This window comes from Beta vulgaris, chromosome 9 (genome assembly GCF_026745355.1).
Source record: "Beta vulgaris subsp. vulgaris cultivar EL10 chromosome 9, EL10.2, whole genome shotgun sequence".
In the NCBI taxonomy this organism is placed as follows: Eukaryota; Viridiplantae; Streptophyta; class Magnoliopsida; order Caryophyllales; family Amaranthaceae; genus Beta; species Beta vulgaris.
In genome coordinates this window covers 3,129,983-3,147,001 of record NC_079210.1, presented here as the reverse complement: position 1 = coordinate 3,147,001, position 17,019 = coordinate 3,129,983, and the positions used below count along the sequence as shown (strand labels likewise).

Genomic DNA, 17,019 nt, shown 5'->3' with positions numbered 1-17,019 from the left:
CTTCCATGAAATCAGTTTGACTATTATGAACTACTACTATTTGACAGGACATTATGCATTCTATTAGTCAGAGCTTTAATCAAGAGACCATTACTTTGCTACCTACTTGCACCCCGTTTAATAACATTGACATTTTGACTCTCCTTCACACAAACATGATATCACATTTTATGCTATAGAATAGAATCTAGTTAGCTCGAGCCTTTTTCTACCAAAGTTTCTCTTCAATTTTATATAATCCAATTTTTCGATTCATTAGCCAGCTGCTTTGATCAATAGAAGACTCATTTATAACTTACAGTTTTGTATGGTGTATATGATTCTTAGTTTTGTCTTTTTTTTTTTTTTTTTTAATTCTCATTTCTATCTATCACGTTTGTCAATGCACGTTTTGTACCATTAACTAGTTTTTAGGCCCGGCTACGTTCCAGGTGATTATTTATTTCATTTATTAATAATTTACTTTAAATTGATAATATCAAGTAGTGAAAGTATTGGGTCAGACCGTCTGACCCAATAGGTTCCGTCGGACTGATGCCATACTCTCTTTCACTAACGAGAGAGTGCGAGAGAAACACCAATGGAGCAGAATGCGAATCTAGATAATGAGATCTCACAAAGCAAACATAAACATAAGGTAGAAAATGCATTTTGAAACCTTCATACTAATATCTATTCTTCACATATACCACAAGTATAAAGTTTGTTTCGTAGGATTCACATATACCAATGGAGCAGCAATCTTCCATAACTTCAATGATTCAATCCAGAACACTGACGCCGCCTCTTTCACGCTATTCACAGCCGCGTAATCTCCGGCGTCTCCGACTACAATGCTCCGATCTCTCATTGCCTACGACGTCGTCCAACAATGGTGCCTCCATTTCTTTTCGTAAGTTTGCCTACGACGTCGTCCAACAATGGTGCCTCCATTTCTTTTCGTAAGTTTCCTTTCAGTTCTAAGAGGAATGAAGAAGAAGGAAAAGTGAGAGAAAGCAGAGGTTAGTGTTTTGTTTTCTTTTCAGTTGGTCTTTGTTTTCTTTCAGTTGGACTTTCTTTTCTTTCAGTTAGACTTTCTTTTCTTTCAGTGACTTTCTTTTCTTTCAGTTAGACTTTCTTTTCTTTCAGTTGGACTTTCTTTTCTTTCAGTTGGACCAACTGAAAGAAATAATGGACTAACTGAAACAAAATGAAGACTACCTGAAAAAAAATGTAGACTACCTGAAAAAGAATAAAGACCACCTGAAGAAAAATGTAGACTACCTGAAAAAGAATAAAGACCAACTGAAACCCAAGTAAGTCTAACTGAAGTACAAAAACCCACTGAAAAACAAAGAAGACTAACTGAAAACAAAATAAAGACTACCTGAAAAAAATTGGAACCACCTGAAAAAAATGAAGACTACCTGAAAAAAATTGGAACCACCTGAAAGTCGTCCGACCAAGATTATGGTCGGACGAGTCCGACACAATATGTTCTCTATCAAGTATCACTTGGTTTGGTGGTTAAGATTTTAATATATATGTTTGTGATCATGAGATCAAATCTTATACAATGCATTTAAATATTTAACTCTTTTAAGTTGATTCGGACCTGAAAATTTCGGGTCTTCAACAAACAATATTCATTCCAACTTAAAAATAACCTAAACCCAAAGATCTAACTCTCCAGTTGACATGTCTACCCCTAATTTGTCCAAAAACACTCCTTTATATGTGTGTTTTTTGTTTGTAGTCGATAGAAGATTAGAATTGCAAAAGTGAGAAAAATAACCAAAGCCTCTCATCACTACCCCTCCATTTTTTTAGATGTAACATATTAAATTTGGACACTATTCATCTAATACACTTTGACCTTTAATTTTAATTGCTATTTATACATAAGAAACAATATAATCATGTGCGATGTTGTTTGATTTGTCACCGTTATGGTATACACTTTTCAAATATATATTTTTTTTACAATTTTTACTTTTATACAATTATAGATATTATCGGTCAAAGTTATACCTTGATAAATATAAAATGTCCGATGTTATATTAAAAAAAAAAAAAGAAGGGAGTATAATTTTTGCTAGCGGAGGGTCAAGATTGAAAGTTCAGCTGTTAGATTTGCAGTTTACAAAGTGGCAACCTTGTGACTTTGTGAGTATTACACTAATATATTTTTTCTGAGGAAAAAAGTGTTATACTATTACTTTAATCTTAAGTGATAACTTATAAAATGAGCTTTTGCCAATCCGGCAATGGGGGATAGTAATAAACTACCAAGTACACCACACTGCAAATGCAATGATATTAATTCTTTCGTAAAAGGTTCCACTTCACCAAGCCAGATCTGGTCAATTTTATACTACTATAGTTACTTTTTCTGTTTCAAAATATAAAGCATTCACGTTACGAAAATTTGCTTTAATCACAAATATTTTTCATAATATGATAGAAAAAATTATAAAAATAATATCCGTTGGATTCGTATTGAAAAATACTATAATAACATTATTTTTTAATTTTTTTTTATCAGCAGAGTAATTAACGATCAAAATTCGATCTCTAACATCGTATATGCCTTATATTTTGAATGTAGGATAGTATATATGACTCATGAAACAACGTACTATGCTAGAAGTAATTCTTAGAATTTATAGTCATCCAAGTGAGAAAGCTATTGAAGTAGTATTTTCATAGATAGCCGTTGTATTCATTTAGTGTCATGGTGTGGTCAACAATCACATTTGTCTAAAAACTTCTTTTAAATTTTTTTTTTTGATGGCTTGTTTAAAAGCTATTGAGATAACATCATTCCATGAACTTTTTGCCATAAACTGGAAGCTTTTGGCAAGATTTGATAATCATAATAATCCGTTTAAGATTCAAAATCGTTAATCTGGAACTTTTTTTGGATCTAACAATGTTTTTTTGTACAAGACATTAGTGATTCTCTGGTGGTCAAGACCTTCTATAATGTGACTAAAAGTGTCTTTTATAACTTGTTACATATCTAATGTATGTCTTGAAACTCCCCATTATTGCTTCACTTCCATTCATATGTTCTCTTTTGGCCAAGAATATGCTTTCAAATGGTCTATTACTCTATGATTTATTTCGATCCTGAAAGGTCCACAAAGTGTATAGTACATAACATTCAAAATTGGGATATTTCGATATATTCTGAACTCACAATAGATTTTATCGGAGACATTCCAGCATTAGCCTTAGCCACCGGCCACATCTAGTGTGGCGTGTTGATTTTAGTTTATCCTATGTCATTTGTAGTTTATTTATAAGGTATGTCATTTGTAGGGAAAAAGCTTGGTTAACTATTTCAGTGAGGCAAAAATATATCTTTGATGATTCCAGCATACATGATTGAGTTACAAAGACTTAAGGATAAGTATTTTCAAAATGAGTTTCTTCTGGATATCTTTATGATTGCTTTGGAACAATTACGAGATTTCCAAGAAGAAATAGGGGGTTGATTAGCTTTTGGCGACAACATGCTAATGGGTGATAGTTTCATTTATGGGTCCAAATCAAAACGTTTTAAGAAAAAATGATCGATTTTTAATCTCATAAATCCCATCGATCTCACAAGGATAAAATATGTTGTTGAAATTTTATCGCATATAAAAGTTGTAGCTTGGTGGTTGGATAATGTATTGCAAAGTGGTCACGATACGAGACCTTTGGGGCAGCACATGGTGGGTTGCAAGTCTTGCTCACTCGTTTCAATAATAATAATAATACTAAACTAGTTTTTGAATGATCTAGTATGAGAAAGTATTTGCCCATATCCGATATGGGACAACTTTTTCCATATCGGATACTTGATATAATTAGATGTAGTCCATATATGATTTAATAGCTAACTGATATGATATAAGATTTAAACTAATAAGCTCCAAAAAAAAATGAAATTATAATTTTTTAACATTACTTTTGTCATAAAAATTACATAAATGCCATGATATTGATCCATATCGGATATGGGCATATCATTGCTCGATCTAGTACTAATACATTTCGTACGAGTTTCAAGAAACTCAAATTAACATTGTACTTTTACCAGCTTTATGAAACAACATAAACTATTTCAGTCAGTGGTATAAAATTGCATAACCATATTCCCCACCTATAAAAACTACGAAATACCCAACTTATAGAATCTACCAAAATTGCCAAACACAATCATTTCACCAATTTGTCACAATTCGCACGAAATTTGGGAACTAACAATTATGCATCATCATGTAGTATATGCCTATATGGGAATCAAACAACATGCAATTGGGAGGAATAAAGATTGATGAAAGCTTCCAAGCTCAAACCATTCCTCTTTGAATTAGAACTAATTATAAAAATGAGATCGATCAATATAGAAGTAAGTTAGACAAAACTTGCCTGTAAAACAATTGAAGACAAAGAATATAAAACGGGGAAAAGTAAATAAATAAAAAAACTTGCTTCGCCAGATCATCAGATTATTCTATAAATTATCTCTGATTGTTGGAATTCTAATCCTCAGACTTTGTGCTTGGGTGCTTAGAATGGTTGATTAGGATTTAATCAAATAGAACCACAAGAGCGAGGTAGTGAATCAATGTAAAATATTTAGAATTTTGGATGAAATGTAATGAAAAAGGTCGAAGGCTGAGGTTACCATATGTAGGGGTGACTCGGTGATGATGAGTCTGACAAGCTCGTGAATAGCCCGGACTCGGCTCGGTTAAAGCTCGGCTCATTGTGGCTCAGCTCGAGTTCGATCTCGGCTCGCGATTTAAACGAGCTAAGCTGAAAAGCTCGATTATTTATTTATACTAAAAAAATATTTTATATAAAATAAATATTTTATATCAAAAAGTTATATTAAATATTTCTTTTAAAATATTAACTCAACTAAGATATATACAGATTTTTCGCAAAATAAATTTCCCAAATGAGCATCGAGCTCGAGCCCATAATCGAACCCTAGTTCGAGCCGAGCCTGAAAAGCGAGCTCGAGCAGCAAAAACCAATCACGAGCTCAAGCCGAGCTCGGCTCCCCCAAGCTCGTCGAGCCCATGAAAAGTACAACGAGCTCGAGCTGAGCCCAGTGCTATTCGGGCTCAGCTCTTTCGATAAGCACCCGTATGCATGGGAAACGAGGAGGGAAATAATACACATTTGTAAGTGTTGTATTTAGCAAATACTATGTTACTACTTATTTAAGTAATGATACAAATTACAATAAAACCATAAAATGGAGAGAAGCGTTCCTGTGAAAAAGGCAAAAGACAGGAGTGTAGCATCAAACATACAATGATACAATTCAAGGTAAAATATGGAGACACAACCAAGTCTACAAAGATGGTCGTGTTCCTGATTAATGATCTTTTTGTGGTGCCGGGGAACAATTTTAAAAAAGAAAAATAAAAGTACAACATTAGATATGAATGAATGAAACTAAAATTGAATCCTGATATGAACTCTCATATCCAAACCCCAGCAAAGACTATCAATTGATTCCCTAAGCCACGGCAGGCATGTCCTTAAGCCATGGATCTAAAGGCTTACCAATCGAGTATACGATGAACCCGATTGCCCTCAGTTCATCTGCATTCACAACATTTCTTCCATCAAACACAAAAGCTGGCTTCTGCATGTTGTCAAAAATCCTCTTGTAATCAAGTTTTTTGAATTCATCCCACTCTGTCATAATACACAGAGCATGAGCATCTTTGGTGGCCTCATAAGCATCCCAAACCACGCTCACTTGCTTCACAGTTGTCGGACTTGTGGGCTGGAGGTGAATGGGATGGTCCCAGTCAAACTTCTTCATGGTGAGATCTCTCTGAATCTGATCCTCTGTGACTTGAGGATCATAGATGCTCAACCTCGCCTTGTCTCCCAACAAACCCTTGCACACATCAATGGCAGGTGTCTCCCTGGTATCACCTGTATCCTTCTTGAAAGCAAATCCAAGAACAGCAACCTTCTTGTTTGAAACAGTGTTGAACATGGAGGCAACAACCCGATTCACAAAACGATTCTTCTGGTAATCATTGATCTTGATTACCTGTTTCCAGTACTCGGCAACCTCTGGGAGGCCATTGCACTCACAGATGTATACCAAGTTCAAAATGTCTTTCTGGAAGCAAGACCCTCCAAAACCAACACTAGCATTCAGAAACTTAGGCCCGATCCTACTGTCCTTACCAACAGCATATGACACTTCTGTAACATCTGCCCCGGTAGCCTCACAAAGAGCTGACATTGCATTGACAGATGAAATCCTCTGTGCTAGAAAGGCATTGGCAGCAAGCTTCGAGAGCTCAGCAGACCAAAGATTAGTGGTTAAGATCTGGTCCTCAGGAATCCATTGAGCATAGATATCCTTCAACGCCTGAACTGCCTTCAGGCCTTCTGGGGTTTCCCGGCCACCAATGAGAACTCTGTCGGGGTTGAAGAGATCCTGAATGGCAGTACCTTCAGCAAGGAACTCAGGATTCGAGAGGATCTGGTACTTGATTCCTTTGGTGTTGTGTGTCAGAATCTTTTCGATTGCCTCAGCGGTTTTCACTGGCACAGTTGATTTCTCGACAACAATTTTGTCAGACTTTGAAACATCAGCAATCATACGGGCAGCACTCTCCCAGTAAGTTAAATCAGCAGCTTTGCCTGCTCCAAGACCCTGGGTTTTGGTTGGGGTATTGACTGAGACAAAGATAATGTCAGCCTCAGCTACGTGCTTCTCCACTTCAGTACTGAAGAAAAGGTTCCTTCCACGACATTGCTTTACCACATCATCTAGACCGGGCTCATAGATCGGAAGCTGGTCACTGTTCCATGCATTGATCCGAGACACAGAGATATCAACCACTGCAACTTCAATCTTTGGGCACTTAAGTGCTATCACTGCCATAGTAGGGCCACCCACATAACCAGCCCCAATGCAGCAAATCTTCACCATTTTCACTATCTAAATTGAAGTTGAAAAAGTTATGCATGAGAATAATAAATTTATAAAATGACCAATCATGGTCATTGATCGATACAATACACCCAACACATAAAAAAAATACAACCAAAAGGTCCAGATCCAACAGAAGGATTTCTTTTTCATGACAAAAGCAATGATTATCAATACGGGTATCCCACAACAAACACATCTGAATCCGATGTTGCTAGATCAATAAGATGTATCTCTGACTATAATAGACAAGCAGTAAGATGATCTGACAAAATCTGACCTACTACTTTTAACTAAAAAATACTTCATGAGTTAGACTAGTTACGATGAGTGCATTGCTTGTCTCTTGGCCAAAGCATGGTCTTATTTAAACCTATTCTATTGACTGAATGTGAAAAAAGCTATATGCTATATAGCAAGTTGTCATAAAATTTTTTTGCATGATATGTGCTTGTGTCTATCGAAATTTTAGAACATATAGTAAATTTGGGTTGAATTGAGTTGTATTTTTCTTCCTAGCTAGTATGTATCTTTGGTTCTCATTATGGCTTATGCATATAGTGCCACAGAGGCTCAGAATTAACTCCTAGCTATTTTATGTGAACAACTTCAAAAAGCATTTTCCTCCTTCGGGTTTTGGCTAGTTAGCGCGAAATTCTAGATAGTATCAAGAGAAGGAAAAGATAGGCCTGAATTGAAACCTAAGAATGAATGTTCTTATCTTAGTAGATCATTTTACTGAACTAACAAAAAAAATGCAGGGGTAAGTCTGAATCACCAGGAAACTGAGCTGCTCAAGCAAAATTTAAGAGCATGCTAACTTAATTACAGATATTAGCTTACATAAGACAAGTAAGGAGCAGACAAAGGACAACAGTTGAAAAGACAAAGAGAGCTCTAATTTACAATAGTGCCGAATCTCAAATTTTCTTGCTTTAGTTCAAATTTGTTCCCTAGCTATTAGATTATTCCTGCCATGAGCATACCTATTAAGTTTGATCTACAAATCAGAACAAAGTGCTCTGCTTTGTGCGCAGTTCGCAATGACTTACAACAATTTCAGAAGCTGATATATGTTGTTCTAAATGCTGAAAAGAACAATCAATATGCGCAATTACAGCATCATGTATTCAATCACACATCTCATATGGTCTCTAACATTATGCTGAAACAAATCATAACTCTAAACTAGTTACAGATCCGTCCACCTCTATACTATAGTTATCATTATTATCGAATCACACTTCATTCCTAATCCATGATTAAGCATCGTATAGATCATCTTGTCCAACATCATCTTATCAACTCGATCTCGTTTAATCTACCACATTCGCGCCATTATAGTCAACCACACACACCAATAATAAATCTCATTTCATGAAATTAAAGTATTCATTACTATTCAATAATATTAGGTGAGATTTGTTAAATTCTCGTCAATTTTAGTCAAAGATCTGCTTAATCATAATACTAATCTAACCAAATCGGATCTACTCACTCAAATTCATTCAGATCAAAAATTCAACTAACTACAACATTACATCAGCATATAAACTTTTCAAAACCAAAATTCGAATCTTAGATCTTATAAATTCAAAAGATCTATTAAAACATCGAAAAAAATTACCTCGAATATAGCTTCAACCTTAGCTCAAATTGAAGATGAAAGTGAAAATCACGAACTAATTTACAACACTAGAAGAAAAAATCAAGACAAAAATGAGATTAGATCTTAGAAGTAAAAAGTTAACTTAGAAATTAAGACAAAAGATGGAGAATTACCTGGAAGTTGAGCTAAAGATCGAAGAGTGAGAAAGTGTGTAAATGAGAGAGTGAAATAAGAGAAAAACGTGGTATATGTATATGTATGAAGAAGAATATGGGAAGGGTAAGATGGTAAAGTGAGAAAATAACGTGGGGATGAAGGGTTGGTGATGAGTGATGACGCCTAACATGGTATTGGTAGGAGAAAGTGGGGCCCTTTGGATCTGGAAATTGGGAAATCTGGAATTGAATATTGTGATTTGTGATTTCTTTAACGTTGAAATTACTCTTATTAAAAAAGACGGTGTATGCATATTGATTATTTATTGCTGGATGAAGAAGCAATCGAGTGTTATTGTTGGAAATGATTTATGGGAATTTAATTGAATTGAGGAAAGAAAGGTGGAAATTTTATTAGTGCGGAAGTTCTTGCAATTGATTGAATAAGAAAGGAGGTTTTAGGTTTTGTTGTGTTTTTTTCCTTTTTTTGTTTTGTAGTGATGGTGTAGGGGGCTGACTGATGAGTGATGGATGAGAGGCGCGTGAAAGCGGTGTAGCGGTGTAGGTGAGGTCCGTGAGGATATGAAGAAGATGATTGGTGCACTGAAGACAATTTGGATGCATGTAAAGAGTAGAGACAATTTGAATGTATGTAAAGACAATTTGTTAAAAAAAAAAATTGATAATACCCTACTATGTTACTAGTATTTTAGTAGTAAGTAGTAGATCTGGACATGAGCCGGTCGGGCCTGTTCATGGACTCGGCCCGCGAGCTTGGGGAATTGGCGGACCGAGTTAGGTTCGAGCTCGTGAGTGGCGGGTCGGGCTTGAAATTTTCAAATTTTGTCCACTGGGGTCGCGGGCCAGGATCGTGTCTCTTGCGGGCCTGACCTGTATTTTTTTTTTTTTTGGGTTTTTGACAGTTTTAGGCTAAAAAACAAAGGAAAGGAGCATTCAACCCGCGAGCCATCTAGGCGGGCTCGTGCCGGTGCGGGCCTGAAATAATATTCCGTGACCGTGACAGGATCGCAGCCCACGTAGCGGACAACGGGACGGGCCGGCCCGTGTGCTTGCTCGTCCCACGCCCACCTCTAGTAAGTACTATTCCACCTAGGTGTGCTTAGGTAAAAACCCAATTCACTGAGGATAAGTGGGAATGTAAAAGTGAACCAAAAAAGATTGGGTAGAGCCGAATTTTAGTGTTGGCTTAGTAAGGGTCCTATAACAAGAGGAGTGGTTATGAACCCTATAGATCATCCCCATGAGGTGTGAAGGGAGGGCTCATGTAATAGCCCTAGTTTTAAAACAGCTTTAATTTGGAAATTAAATCATATTTTATTAAAGTTCTGACTATGTGATTATATTTTAATTAATAATACTTTGAGAATATGAGTCTTCTTTTACAAATGATCCTATTTATATTTCTAGGATATAAATTAGTATTAAGTGAAATTAGTTTTAATTATAAAAAAGGGGGTACTTGCTCCTAATTCTTCCATCCACTCGTGTCACCTTAAGCACAAACAAAATTATGACTACTTGGCAGTTCCTAGGTTCTTCTCAAGCCAAGTGGATTAACATTGTTACCCCCATTTTTATGTAATATCTAGCATTTATTATGATATATTGTATTAAGCCCCAAAGGGTTTAATGTTTATGTAAATATGGAGGCCCGGTCATACTAAGGAGCCTATCAATCAAGAATGGTCAAGAGGTGGAAGTCAAACAATGTCAAAAACGTAGACAATGACATGGGTGGTAATCAATCTGATCATGCCTGGTCATGGAGCATGCAAGTACATGGTAATGGGACGTGGTCACTGTGGCGCCAGAAGATAGCAGTTGTGATTTGTATCATAAATGATTCAAATCATTTCCCTCCAAAGAGACAAGGAAATTACGCATAGTCATGAAGTATAAATACAAGAAGAAGGATCAGAACAAAGACAACAAACACAACACATAACAACGTGCAAATTTACTTTCTTCTCTAGCGTAGCTTTAACCTAGATTAGCCAACCCCATTCCGAGGTTATAGTTAGTTCCTATCCTAGATCTACAACATGTACTAAGTGATACGTTTATTCAAACTCCAGTTTTAGCCGGAACTCATGGAGGTATCCATCTTCGTGTTTTCCTCTTATTGTCCAGCCTGGTTTATCTTCATGTGTGTTATAAAAGAATCTTTCTGGAAGTTTGTGATTTGAGTGGGAATTTTCAGCTTTAATTAATAGATTAATTATTGCGTTGATTGTCTTATTTAACACCTATCGCCTAAATTTATTAGGCATTGTAGTTTAATTACCTTAAGCTATAACAAAGTACGTCAGCAAGGTTTTATTTAATTAAAACCGCTAACCCCCATGGACTAAGACTCCCGTGGCGCTCAGTATCTAACTATTGGGTGTGCATTGACTTGTTTGCAAAGTCATCCAACTGATTTTGCACCAACAGGTTTTTTGGCGACCACAGTGGGAGGAAATTAAAGATTCATACTCAAATTGTGAAATTTTCCTCTTTGATAACTTTTATTTAAAGTAGCCTTTATTTAAAATAGCCAGTGTTAGTTTTTCTTTCTTGTCTTATAAATGCCGAGTACACGTTCTCGAAGACATAGACTGTAACACCCCCAAATTACTCACTTTTAAATAAATAATTTAGTAAATAATATTTGAGTAATTCAAGACTATTTGAAACACCCCAAAACTTTGTAACTAAAACTTTATAAAATATTCACTTTTCATTAAAATATTTGACCAAATCTTTAGGGTGTTACCGCCGCATCTATTGTAAAAAAATAAATGCAAGGCTAATTATTAAGAATAAAAATTTAACTCACAAACCAAGGTATCAAAATAACCAAACTAAGTTGTCTATAACCAAAACTAAACAATCTCAAATGACAGTACTGTAATGTTTATTAAACTAGGTGAACTTAAAAACTATAGGTTCACTCATTCCTGCAACGTAGTCCCTTTCACCAACCTGCACAATATAAATAGGAACAGAACAAAGGAAAACAAAAACACAAAAATTAGCGAAAGCTAAGGAATTACAACTCCATCCCGTAAAATAATAATAATAATAATAATAATAATAATAATAATAATAATAATAATAATAATAATAATAATAATAGTTATATTTTAAAAATAATTTTTATAGCATAATACAGACAAATATAACGTAATACAGACAAGTATAACATAATACAAACAAGTATATAATATGATTAACCATTTCAATTATTCAAGTTTATATGAGTCATACACAACAATTTTATTTATTAGAAGGGAATTGAACGTCAGTAGGCCGGGACTAATCCCAGTAACCACCTACTTCAACATGGGTCGTCACCCAGATAAATAAGAGCAATGGCCAATATCGTTTTGCAGAACGTCCCTAGTGTGCACACCCCTCACGCACTAATCTAATGGGTATCCGCAATGCGCACCAATAGTATTAGGAGGAAGACAATAAAGAGTTGTAACAGAATAGAATCAAATACTGTTCATCACCTATGGAGGATCCAAGTCCACAGGCTATTTCCCTCAATAATATTTCCACTTTACGTGATTAATATATTTTAATAGTTATGACACATCAAGCACACACGTTAACATTAACAGGAACATCTTCAGTACGATAAATATTTTTCACAACTTAACCACTTTATAGAATTATAATAATCAACGTACATAATTCATAGTAACCAATATATCCATCATTAGAGCCTCATAGAGTCACAATATATATATCAACTTATAATACCGTTCGTTACATTATTAACACACTAGTTATACCCATTAAGTACATTATCAATAATATTAGCATAATTTTAATACGATGGTATAATTAGGTACATTATAAATCCAAATTCATAATAACAATACCAGTAGATACATATATATTATACGCAGGGATAATAGTACTATAGTAATAATAATAATAATTTTAGTCATAGAAAGTACTATACTATTCCTGTCACATAATATACATCTAACATAAACATGGAATCACATAACCACGTGTATTACACATAGCACATACAATTCCTAACGGAATTCTAATTGTTGATGGACATTGTGAATTACCTCAAACGCTGACCGAATATAGCAATATCAACTAAAAGTCGCCTTCTACGAAGTTTCCGTCTACAACAAATAATATTACCTAACGTTAGTCACTTGATATAATATCCCGAAAAAATAATTAATCAAAATTTACAAGGTTAATATGAACCAAAATCCGAAAACAGAAAAAGGTAAAAACATAAAAATCTCTACTAAAAACACGTGACATGTCACTATTGAAAGAAAAATTTGTATATGGTTAATGGTTTGATGTGTGACAGAACACACTACCATTCTGTCGCTACACTACACCTTTCTTTTATTATTAAAAACTTTTAAAGCTTGACCAAAAACTTTTAGAGAACTGATGCACGCAGCAGCGAGAAGCAGGAGGAAGAAAGGAAAGAAGAAAGAAGAAAAGAGAAGAAGAAGAAGACCGGCGTCGGACTCCGGCCAAGTCGTCGGAGTCGCGATGTCTGATTTTAAAAATATATTATGATTTTTTTCTGGTTGAAACCTTCGAAATTCAACAATGGTGATTCTAGATCTGAAATTTAGAAGTTACCAAAAAATGAAAAAAGTGTATTACGTGGGGATTTTTAGGTGTTTAGGGTATATATATGTGTGTGAATCTAGGGTTTTCACTAAGAGATAAGTATTTAAAAAAATTCAGAATTTTCTTTTCTCTCTATCTTTCTTTTTGAACGAAAAAATCTGATTTCGAATTTTTTTTTTTTAAAAGATAAAAATAATCTGATTTAATAAATAAATCAGTTTCATATAAATCTGATTTATTATGATTTTACTTTATTTTTCAGAATTTTATATTTATAAAATCTTATTATAACAAAATAAATTTTATAAAATAGTTACAAAAATTTGGGATATTACAGTATTACTTCACGTGACTAACACGCTTTCGGCAAGCAACTATTAACTAACCAAAATAACTTGCAGAGGAAGACTTAACCAAAAATAATAGTACTTCTTTATTAATAAAAGTAAATATTGTCTCAAAATTCAATATAAATGAAACACTCTAATCTAGGTGAATATCCCCTTCCTAGTATGCTCTCACGCACATCCAAAATTCACTTGCAAAACTGCTTACCAAAAAGGTAAACAGGGCAAAGCCAAATAGGAAAAAAGAAATATGTGTCAGTATAAAACTGAGTACGAAATGTACTAGATAAGTAATACATTTGTTAATTCGTAATAATTTTTCATTTCGAAAACTCCATCACCAATAATTCAAGAATAACTCTTTAAGAATTAACTATTTTCAAACACTTAATAATAATTCAAGAATAACCTTTTAATTAAGAACAAACTCTTTCCAAACATTTGAATAATAATTCAAGAATAAATTTTAAGAACAAACTCTTTCCAAACCACTTGGATTAAAAATAATCCTGAAAACAATTCCTCTTCTTATCTCCTCTTCTATTTTGCTAAGTGTGCACACCCCCCCCCCCCAAGCTAGTCATCCCATCACGGAGCTATATCAAGGGGTAACATAATTGTCATCAAGTGGACTTTGAATCTCTTGATATTAATCAAGCGCAAATAATAATAATATGACTTGTAAGTCATGAATAAACCTCCTTTCCTCATAAACAACTTTTTGAACATTCAAAGTTCATAAAAACCAATCAACCTTTCATTGTAAAAATAATTTAATTTTTCAAAAAGGATAACAAAACTTCTATATAAAAATGATTGATAAAATCATTCCTTCTTTTCACTTCCAAGAGTGAATAATAAAATATTGTAACCATTTCAAACCAAATTTCTAAACCAATCCAACCATTAAATCAATAAACAACTTTATCACATAAAATCATATTTCAAAAGATCTAGCTACATAGCGTACCTTGATCTTGTACAAAAGTATACTAGTATCTTCACTTATTCTTATACTTGAGCTTTCTCATAACCAACCAATAAGCAATTTACCACATGAACTTAATCATGAATATAAACATGAATGACCTATCATGAGCATAATATTTTTGAGTAAGAAATATGAAAATATTTTTCTTAAACCAAAGAAAATTGAAACTTGAATAAGAAATATAAAACTAGAAAAGATAGGAAGAGAAAGAAGAACTTTGAAGTAAGAGATTATGGATTCTTCAAATTTTTGTGTGGAAAAGATGGCTTAAGGTATGGGGTATTTATAGGAGTAGAATAGGTAGTACTTAATTTCAAAAATTAAATAGTTTGTAACCTTCACCATAAATTAGGAGATTAAACGAAGATTTGTAACCTCCATCATAAATTTGGAAGTTATAGGAAAACAAAACTCCCTCCAATCACCATAAATCCCGTAGGAATATATGGCCCCAAAAAAAAATTCTTTTTTTTTTTGGTTTTCTGAAATTTTTTGACTAGGTTTTAATACCAAAAGGTTAACAAATTCAATTTTGGCGCCATATTCCCGTCAAAATAATTAAAAATCACTGAAAAATACTAAAATACCCTTTGCTTTAAATATCTATTTAAAAAATAAATATAAAATAAATATTTAATTATTTAAATAAATACAAAATATATGGGGTACTACATAGAGAAGGTCCTAGAGTTGAGCCAGTCTCCCAAAATATGGAAGATAATAATTCGATACACTCAGAATCTAGGGTGCCTGAGGATGAAGGTGGACCAATTCATCATGCTTTAGGAGAATTGATAGGCTGTCGTACACCCGTCAAAAATAATTCCTGCAAAACCTTCTAACAATGTAGTAGATAGGGTACGTAGGGTCGAATCCACAGAGCGATGGTCGTTTTAATCTAGCTTCCAAGATATGGAGAAACTAAACAAGATCATGAATAATTGAATTAAAGTTCTAAACTAATCAAACTACGAAAATCAAACTAAAAAGATCTAGGGTAATGGTTCACCATGTTTATAACTATAATCTATCAAAATATCATCAATAGTTCAATCAATCAGATATCTAGAGCACAGGTTAATCCTTGGTCAGGCATTAACGCTCTCAAATCAACATATGCTAGTATGGTCGCTCAACATAATCAGATTTGCTAATTGTAGGTAAGCTCTAAAGAGTACTATCTCTCGATCTATGACTCGATATTAACAATATTTAATCAGACAATTGATCAGATTGCAAGATTAACAAGAAAAACACTAATCAATTAGAGAAATCAATAATTAATCAAACCATGAATAAATATCAATCAAATCATATTATATAAACATGGATTCCCAAAACCCTAGAAATAAAAACTACTCTATCATGAAATAAATAATGAAATTTAAATCTACAAAGAAAAACATCATCAAAGAAATCAAGGAAAGAAACTAAAAGAAATCATGAATTAATGAAAAAGAATAAAAACTAGGGTTTACAACTAAAAACTAGAGAGAAAGAGAGAGGAGAAACCTAAAACTAAACCCTAAAAAAATAACGTGAGAGGGAGGAGGAGAGAGAAAAAGAATGAAAACCTATCTAAATAATATTCACCTAATATGACTAGGAAAGTAATTTACAAGATAAAGAAAGTCTTAAATAAATCATTAATAGGCGGATTAGTGATCCGCGCGTACGCGTGGCAGATTTCAGCAGAAACAGTGCAATCTTCCGAAAGGCATAACTCCTTGACTAGAAGTCTCCTCGGGGCGTGCCACCTATCGTTGGAAAGCTATTCAAGTCTAGTTTCCAAATATGTTGGAATTACTCGATTTTAAGAATCACGTCAAAAGTTATGATCAGAAGAGTATACGTGACTCCTTTTTCACATTTCTTCTAATGATTTTCCGCTTCGTTTTTGTTCAAACTCGTACTATGACATATCCATACGATCTTTATGCATTGTAACTCCTTTACAAGTGCTCCTAATCCTCAAGTTTAGCTAATCATACTCCAAATACGTTATTAATGCCTGAAATTCATCAAAAACAAGAAAACATACCGAATAGGAGTAGAAAATCATAACTTAAGAATATAATGAAACAATGAACCTAAATATGAAACTAAATGCTCTAAAATGCAACCTAAATGCACCTAAAAACTATATATAGAAATGACTTATCAAGAATCACAAGGAGAAACTCCCCAAAAGGAAATTTCATCTCCAAGTAGTACTGGTCGCGCATTCGTGCACCAATTGTATGGGAAGCTCACTGAAATAGTGCAACAATTACTATTGGAGGCCAGAGAGAGTCAAAGACAACAATTTGATTCTAACTACAGAAATTTAGCTTATGAAT

General features: G+C 34.0%; 1 protein-coding gene and 1 long non-coding RNA gene across 2 annotated transcripts in view; both read right to left on the bottom strand.

Annotated features, from left to right (window-relative positions):
• Positions 1 to 16,477, bottom strand: part of LOC130589973 (uncharacterized) — an 82,118-nt gene extending 65,641 nt beyond the window's left edge. Inside the window, exon 1 of the long non-coding RNA XR_008967488.1 lies at positions 16,255 to 16,477. This is a non-coding gene — a long non-coding RNA (uncharacterized LOC130589973). The remainder of the gene's footprint in view (positions 1 to 16,254) is intronic.
• Positions 5,283 to 9,058, bottom strand: LOC104902705 (UDP-glucose 6-dehydrogenase 1). The gene is made up of 3 exons (XM_010690585.4): positions 8,732 to 9,058; positions 8,577 to 8,644; positions 5,283 to 6,958 (listed from the first exon to the last, which is right to left on the bottom strand). The coding sequence occupies exon 3, from the start codon at positions 6,947 to 6,949 to the stop codon at positions 5,507 to 5,509; it is 1,443 nt and encodes a 480-aa protein (XP_010688887.1). The 5' UTR covers positions 6,950 to 6,958; positions 8,577 to 8,644; positions 8,732 to 9,058; the 3' UTR covers positions 5,283 to 5,506.
• Positions 16,478 to 17,019: the final 542 nt, after the last annotated feature.

Excerpts from the sequence above, each read along its gene's own strand:
- LOC104902705 (XM_010690585.4), bottom strand. The coding sequence starts at position 6,949 with ATGGTGAAGATTTGCTGCATTGGGGCTGGTTATGTGGGTGGCCCTACT.